The sequence below is a fragment of the Salvia hispanica genome, chromosome 1 (assembly GCF_023119035.1).
Source record: "Salvia hispanica cultivar TCC Black 2014 chromosome 1, UniMelb_Shisp_WGS_1.0, whole genome shotgun sequence".
NCBI classification, from domain to species: Eukaryota; Viridiplantae; Streptophyta; class Magnoliopsida; order Lamiales; family Lamiaceae; genus Salvia; species Salvia hispanica.
In genome coordinates this window covers 13361764-13370146 of record NC_062965.1, presented here as the reverse complement: position 1 = coordinate 13370146, position 8383 = coordinate 13361764, and the positions used below count along the sequence as shown (strand labels likewise).

The following is an 8383-nucleotide window of genomic DNA, read 5'->3' as shown; positions in this document are numbered from 1 at the left end:
GTTCCGTGTTTAAAAAAATAACAATTTGACGAAAGGAGTATTAATTATATCGTCTCAGTTGTAACCAATATTACTTTATCCATTTTTTCTTTTTCTTTTTCCTTTATATTTTATTAATTTTCATTAAAACTTGTATTGATGAAAGCCTGGAAAGACTAAAATTTTATGAATTTAGTTATCAAATACTTTGTGACTTAGTAGAATTATGGTTGTAACGAAAAAAGGCGGTGGATGACATAGTTATAGTGGGGATGGCCGAATGTCAAATCGCATATTGGTAGAGAGAGAGAGAGGGAAGGGGTAAAAGAGAATGAAAAGTAAAGTAAAAAAAAAAGGATTGGGTTTGGGCGTGGTAATGGGTGGCGAAAGGGGCGGAGAGAATGATTCTGTTCAAGTGTGTTCCCTATTTCCATGTGAAACCACGTCATGCCTTCTTTTGATGGATTCTTGACTTGTGAGTGTTTTAGTTTCCTCGTTGTTGATCATCGGATAACAATAAGTGGGGTTCATTTGGTCAACCATGTGTGTATGTATGTGTAATACTCCATCATAGGCAATAGCAAGAGAGAGAAATCAAAGAATCAATGATAAAGATAGATACAATCATAGAGATAGAGTGAGTGACTTTTCACCATTTCCTCTCACACAAAATTCCCTTCCTCACTTATTCCCTGTGTTGATTAATAATCATACAACTCACCCACCCACCCACCCACCGTTCCTCCCATTACAAAACCACCCTCTCCTTCTCCCATTCCTCATTTCAATTCCACACACACAACCACACAACACACTTTTCTTCTCTCTATACTCTGTTTTTTTTAAATGGGTTATGACGATTTATGCAACACGGGCCTCGTTTTGGGGCTGGGATTCTCCTCTTCCACCGCCAAAAAGCCCTCCAAAAACCTCGATTATTCTACCAAAACCGCCCAGCCATCACTGACCCTCGGCCTCTCCGGCGAGACCTACGATCTGATCCTGAAAAAATCCGATTCCGGAGGAATATTCAACGATCGTCACTCCGCCGACCTCTACAGGCAGGACAGCGCCGCCTCGTCCTTCTCCAACGTCAGCGTGAAGAGAGAGAGGGAGATCGGGAGCGAGGAGGTCGAGATCGAGAGAGTCTCCTCCAGAGCTAGCGATGAAGACGACGATGGCGCCAATGGCCGGAAGAAACTCAGGCTCACCAAAGCGCAGTCGGCTCTTCTCGAGGAAAGCTTCAAGCAGCACAGCACTCTCAATCCTGTAATTCCTCATCTCTCTCACTAATTTATTCAAACACCTTGATCTCATCATCTCCTCTCCTGATTTTGATGATTTTGTTGAATTGATCAGAAACAAAAGCAGGATCTAGCTCGTGAATTGAAGCTCAGGCCGCGACAGGTCGAGGTGTGGTTCCAGAATCGCAGAGCCAGGTTCGATCCTCGAATTATCCCCAATTTCAATCGGTGACCTAATTTCTTCATCAATCGCTATTCAATTTTAAATTGATTAACATTTCAATCGACAGAACTAAGCTTAAGCAAACGGAAGTAGACTGCGAATTCCTGAAGAAATGCTGCGAGACGCTGACGGATGAGAACCGACGCCTGCAGAAGGAATTGCAGGAGCTGAAGGCGCTGAAATTAGCTCAGCCGCTTTACATGCAGCTGCCGGCGGCGACGCTCACCATGTGCCCTTCCTGTGAGAGGATCGGCGGCGCCGCTGCCGAAACCGCCGCCAAGAGCTCGTTTGTTATGGCGCCGACGAAGCCTCATTTTTATAATCCCTTCACCAATCCGTCGGCAGCTTGCTGATCGAATGAAAAAGGAGTAAAAAAAAATATATAAAAAAATGGAAAACGGTAGTATATACGTGAAAAAAGATGGAAGCATTCCCACGACCCTGTTTTTATTCGGTTAAGGGCTTGTAGAAAAAGCAAGATATATATGTTCATCTAATTTACAGAAATTAGGAAATTACTAATCATGTTTTCTTTTAGTATTACTTTTTTTTTTCTTCCCCACCTCACTTGAGTGTGTGTAATAGTTGTAAATTGTACTAGTAATTTATTTTATTTAAGATATATTTGAAGGGATTATTGTTTTTATCCTATTGTATGTAGCCTTTTTGTCCCACTTAGTTTTTTTTTTTTTTTTTTTTTTTTTTTTCCAATTATTGGTGTATGAATTGCTGATTAATTGAAAATTATATAAACGGTGAAGACAGGAATACAAAAAGGATTGGGTCACGTGGATTTGTTTTTGCACAATTAATTGCGATGAATGTTTGGGAATTGAGAGAAAGATTGGGCAGCATGCAGAAAGCAACGAGTGTATGGAGTCGTGTACGTACCCTAATAATTTGCTTGCACCATTTAATTCAACGTTACTTGGAAAATAAAATATTTGGATTAGCTTCATATCATTCAACAAAATTAATTTAGATTAAAAGGTATACATAATACATGCAACTGATTATTATACTGAGATTCACTTTATAATTTATATCCATAGTCAGTCCCCTTAATTCAAAATATAATTGAATTTCCATAAAATTTACACTTGCAAGATAACAAGACCATTAACAAAAAAAATAGCTATAAATCCGGACAAAAATAGTTTTGTGTGAATAGAAAGAATAAATATAATTATAATAAACTAGAAAAATGAAAAGTAATTGAGGATTGGTGGGTCCGGGGCCACGTGATGTTTTTATTGTGTGATATCCCACCATAGACCAGAGTGATATGGGGCAATCTTTTTCCCGCTAACATGAAATTATGAAATCTGGGACGTCTATGTTTTTAGGTTGGATTGACCCCACTTAACCTCTTTCTTCTCTATTTTCCAAACATCTAATTATCTTCTTCCCTCATATTATGGCACACGTATATAATATATTATGAATGATTAACTTTTAATCTACAAATAGAATTTCATTTCAAAAGTCCAAATTATATGTTCCTTCCACATATATAATACTCTCTCTGTCTGTCTCCTAATAGATGTCACACTTTTCTTTTAGTTTATCCTATAAAATATTTATATTTCCATTTTTCAAAAATATTTCTCCCACATTAATATAAATATATTATTTTCTCTTTTTCACTTAACACAAAACATCACGTAAAATCGCATACCATTATCAAAATGTGTCATCTATTATGAGACGAAAGGAATACTAAAATTTCGGGTTTAATTTACAATTTGAGGTGAGAATCTTTTGTTAGCAATTGTGATAGAAAGACTACACTTAAAAATGATAAAAATGATACTGGTACATACACTTGAAAAAAAATATACTCCGTATATACACTTAAACTATTAGCATGGGTCAAATATAAACATATTGTTGCTATGTATGTGTGGGAACCACTTTAAATTGTTTTTCACACTTGAAAGTAATTTAGATAGTGATGTAGTTTTTGGTCTGAAATTCAAATCGGCCTCAATAATAGTAGTACTAATGTGGACACATCTATCTATATATACACGTATACTTTAGCTTAAATGAATTATGTGCAAATGCCAAATTGTACCACGATTTTGTTTATTACTTTTCTAATAAATTCCAAAAGAACTATTACTATTATTGACAATTGATTGTGCATACAGCAACTCCAAACTTTACAAATTAAAGTAGTCATGTACATCGGCGGACGCAGAAATTTTTGTCAGTAGGGATTTTACTTAGAAGTAGAACTATCAACGAGAAATTAAAAATAGTCTTGTGAACGGAACAACTTTAATGCGTATTAGTAACGCACCAGAGATAAGAAGAAACAGTGGGTAAAGACGTAAAGTGCATGAGGAAAGGAGAAAATTAGTGAAGAAATTTCATAAATAAAAATGACACTAATTTTTGTGGACATACCAAAATAAAAAATTAGACAATTTTTTGAAAATGAATGGAATGTTTTTTATGATAAAAATATGGAGTATATAGTAAAAATAAAACAAAATATTTTTGCATAATTGAACTATAAAAAAAGAGAGAAAATTTTATCTTATGGTTTAAAGTCACTAAGAAAACAAATTTTGAGTTTCCATGGATTATTGGCAAAGAAAATTGAAATAATGGTACTTAACAAATTATGATTCATGAAAAAGTTGTAGCGGTGAAGAAAATATACAATTTATTGAAATCATTAATTGGAAACTAAGTTAATAGATTGAAATTTTAGTTAACACTCCTAAATAAAAGTAAAGGTTTAACAAAAAATATATATTTTTTAAGAAATTCATATATTTCAAACAAATCATACTGAATTTAAGAAATTGCTGCACATATAATTTAAAAATCAACCGCCAATAAATGAACCAACATGTTTTAAAGTAGCACTACATCTTGACACATTTTACAAAGAAAATTTATAATAATATAATAGGAGTAATATTAATTGTTTTAGTATTAATTTATTTAATCATATCATCTTCTTTCTAAAACCAACTCGATATCAACCAATGGTCTTCATCTCATCCTCTCCAATTTTTGCTATCTTGATTGTTCAGCCCCTTCTCACCATAAAATTTCTGTTGATTTAGTCTTAAACGGCTTCAGTTTGGCAGGGCTGATGATACATTTCAAAATTTTTGAAAATCTTAACAATAGCAAAAAACTTGAAAAAAAAATTTGGTAAGGCATTAAGCCCTCCCCTCCATGAACGCATGGGCGGACCCAACTTAGTCAAATTTAGTGTAAAATCTAATGTAAAAACTCCTACAAATTATTTAAATTACTTAAAAATATATATCAACGTAAAATCTAGAAATTTCAATCCCTATTGATATTTATTTATGCGGGGCAGTTATGCGTCTGCCCCTGCATGAACGTGTGTCCGTCCCTGGTCATGTATAGGATTTCAAAATAGGGTAAAGATTCAAATACATGCATCCCTTAATGTTCCCTTCTAAGATTAAATAAATTGCACCACTATGTTTAAGTACAAATAAATCATTAAAATAAAGATTTCCTGATATACATGCACGGTCATACCTATTGGTGCTTGAAAATTATTTTGTGCCATCTAATTAACCGTAATTAATTTCCATGTCCAAAATGCTTTATTACTTATTTACTATAGTATTATAAAATAACAAATCTGTATTATATAACCTTAACATTAAATATTAGTAAATAAAAATCAAAGATTTATAGTATTTAAAATCCATGTTGGTACCATAATTACTCAAGAGGCTAATTTTGTACCATGAGAAGAATATATATGATGTATGTGTTTGAATTATTTTCATGTTATACGTTTGGACATTGTAACGAAAAGTGATTCAAAAAATTGATTATTATGGGAAATGATTTATTTTGTCTCTTCTTTTATTTGTTTTGTTTCTTTAGTAGTTAATCACGGAATTAACATGGAGTATAAAATTTCATAAAGGCAGTGGAAAATGCAAACCAAAGGAACAATCATTATCAAGTGACTTTCGTGGAAACTACGAGTTTCAAATGTGACAACCAAATCATCATTGTTATCGTCACTTATCACCATGGGCGTCAAATAGTTTTTAAGGGAACCATCGACGTCACAATAAATTCAACCGAGCATGTATTTTTGTGACATAAACTTATCCTTCACATAGATTTTTTTTAGAATTTTGTGGGAGGAGTTCGAGTACGGGGAGAGTTAATCAATTTGTATATTGATTAATCGAAAATGTGCATGATATTTTATAAGAACTTTCAAGATTATAGTACGTATGAAATTTAAGGTGATTGTATTTTAGTAATCAGTAAACGATGTTACTGATGGAATGTATTTGTCGTTAGTCACGCTGAATCCCGCTGCATTGGAAAAATGGCGAACAGCGGGGAGCAACGGGGGCTAGGTCGAAAAGGAAGAAGAAAATTATAGTATGTCACAGTTAATATCTTGGTAATTAATATTCTCTCTTTGGAATAATTATATTAATAAACCAACAACTCTATAGAAGACATCTATCCGTAGGTAACATTGGTTATTAAATTATCGACGATGGACGTCCGTCAGAATAATTTCAAAGATAGATTTTTTTAAATTTTCATTGTTTAAAATATTTTCCCTGTGTTGTCATTAAATTTTCCAATGGTGATATCCGTTGGTAAAAATTGGGTAAATTTGGCTCAAACCGTCACAAACGATATCGTAATTAGTCGGTAATTGTTGTATTTTTTGTACTCCACTTAATTAATCTATTACTATTATATTTAATTTACATTTATATCTAATTACAAACTCTATATATGCTCAAAATCATTGAAGTGGTAGTAGAGTGTTAGATTGTAACACTCTCAAAGATATAACATCCCTCTAATTAAGTAATTATTACCTAAACCCCATGCATATTAGTTTCAATGCTCATTTTAGGTCATCGATGACGTAATCCATCATTTTCCTGTTCTTTCCAGATCCAGACAAAGGATTGATTGCTTGCAATATTGATTAAACTGATGACAAGAAGAAGTCGAAGTATTTTGTTTGTAATTTCATAATCAAAGAGTTGCAGAAGAGAAAGAAAACTAAAGTGAAGAATACATACACAAACACGATCAAATAAATTCAATTTTCCCAATTTCAAAATATAAAGGGAAAATGACCTATGAGAATGGAGAAAGGGCAGTCAAGTGACAGCAAAAATAAGGGTTGTGTTGTGTGTGAATATTATTATTTGAAGTGGCGTTTAGTCTCATTTATTGAAATTATTAAAATTAATGAAATTGGATACGTAGTGTGTAGTAAGAAAAATAGAGGACAGGTGTCGAACGTCGAACGATTTGTCGGCGCATTGTCATGCCTTTTTAGAGTGGCTGACTCGACGCCACCTCTAATTTCATGTTTGGATTGAAAGTGATTTTTCATAAGTTCCATATTTATAAGCAAAACATTTTATATCTATTAGAGTGGTTTATAGTTGATTAAGTTATTTAGATCGTCCTCGACTCATAAGATTGAAGTCCAATTCATTTACTAGCTACAAACTTTCAAATTAAACAATCATATTGCTATAATTTACAAGTCCGAACCCAAACTCAAAACCTTTTCTTTTATCACTTTCCATACTTTGGGAATAATGCCTATATAATTTTCAATATTACTATTCAAACTGTTTATAATCCATATATTTTTAAGAGATTATGTTTGCGTGTATCAATTTTGTGTGGTCATTTATATAAATATTATTACTAATAGAAACATAGCTTGATTAATGTATAATGTATAGTATATGAAAATATGGTAGTAATAATTTTTTTTTTATTGTGTGTGTATTTATTTATAAATCGAATAATCGTATAATACATAATACGATTGAGATATACACTTAAAATAGACAACTCTAGAAAGATTCAATTATATAATAGAATCTTTTTTATTTTATTTTATTCATTTAAAATAAGAAGATATTTATTTTCTTTTTTATATCTATTTTGTTATTTTATCACCGGGATCATTTAGTGTATATGCACATGAAAAAACTTATAATAATAAAAAATGTATAATACTAATTTTGTTGAGAAGTTTTATTTTTAAATCAACTTCTTGTTTGAATAATTAGTTAAATTTTTTTATCTACTCCAATATCTTAGTTAACGTGTTATCCAAGAAGAAAGTTCCATTTTTTTTCTAAATTGTTTTTGTAATAATTGATGACAATTGTCATTTTTGTTTGAAACTAATACTCATTTAATAATTTAAATGTTCATGGCTAATTAAAAGCGCGGAACCTAGATGATTAAGTATAGGGCTGGGGAAAAATACCGAAAAAATGATATATCGCTCGTATCGTATTGAAAAAAATCGAAAAATTATCGAATTTTTGGTATATCGTAATTTTTGATACGATACTGTATCGTATCGTAAGTTTTCAATACGATAACGATATGAATTTCCTTATATCGCGATATATCGTTTTATATCGAATATACGATATATATCATATATATCGAAACATATTGAAATTCAATACATATTGAAGATTTATATTATAAATATATACAAATCCATTTAATTCATTCGTATATTTAGAAAATATATATATGAAATCCTAATAAGAACACTATTTATTTTATTGTGTTGAAGTTTTATTAATTTTTGTGCTATTTTGAAATATATTTTTCGATATACAGGTATTCGATACGATAACGATATTTATATTATCCATATTGAAAGTTCGATATATCGAAATTTGATAGCGATAACGTTTCATATCGATATTTTTGATACGAAACACGATACAACGTTTTCGATACGATATATCGTATCGATCCACCCCTATTTACGTATTTCCTAATACTATATTTTAGAGAATTGTGATCTATGCAAAATTGAATCTTACTGCAAAACACTAAGCTAAAAATATAAAGATCATTTTTAGATATAACTGAAATCATTGTAAGCATATTTTTA

At 31.6% G+C, this 8383-nt stretch overlaps 1 protein-coding gene across 1 annotated transcript; it reads left to right on the top strand.

Moving 5' to 3' along the window:
- Positions 1-745: 745 nt before the first annotated feature.
- On the top strand, positions 746-2092 carry LOC125200735 (homeobox-leucine zipper protein HAT22). The gene is made up of 3 exons (XM_048098485.1): positions 746-1248; positions 1339-1418; positions 1514-2092. The coding sequence occupies exons 1-3, from the start codon at positions 826-828 to the stop codon at positions 1797-1799; spliced, it is 789 nt and encodes a 262-aa protein (XP_047954442.1). The 5' UTR covers positions 746-825; the 3' UTR covers positions 1800-2092.
- The last annotated feature ends 6291 nt before the right edge of the window (positions 2093-8383 follow it).

Coding starts and splice junctions, on each gene's coding strand:
- LOC125200735 (XM_048098485.1), top strand. CDS start 826: ATGGGTTATGACGATTTATGCAACACGGGCCTCGTTTTGGGGCTGGGA. Junction 1,249..1,338: donor AGCACAGCACTCTCAATCCT/GTAATTCCTCAT, acceptor TGAATTGATCAG/AAACAAAAGCAGGATCTAGC. Junction 1,419..1,513: donor TTCCAGAATCGCAGAGCCAG/GTTCGATCCTCG, acceptor TTCAATCGACAG/AACTAAGCTTAAGCAAACGG.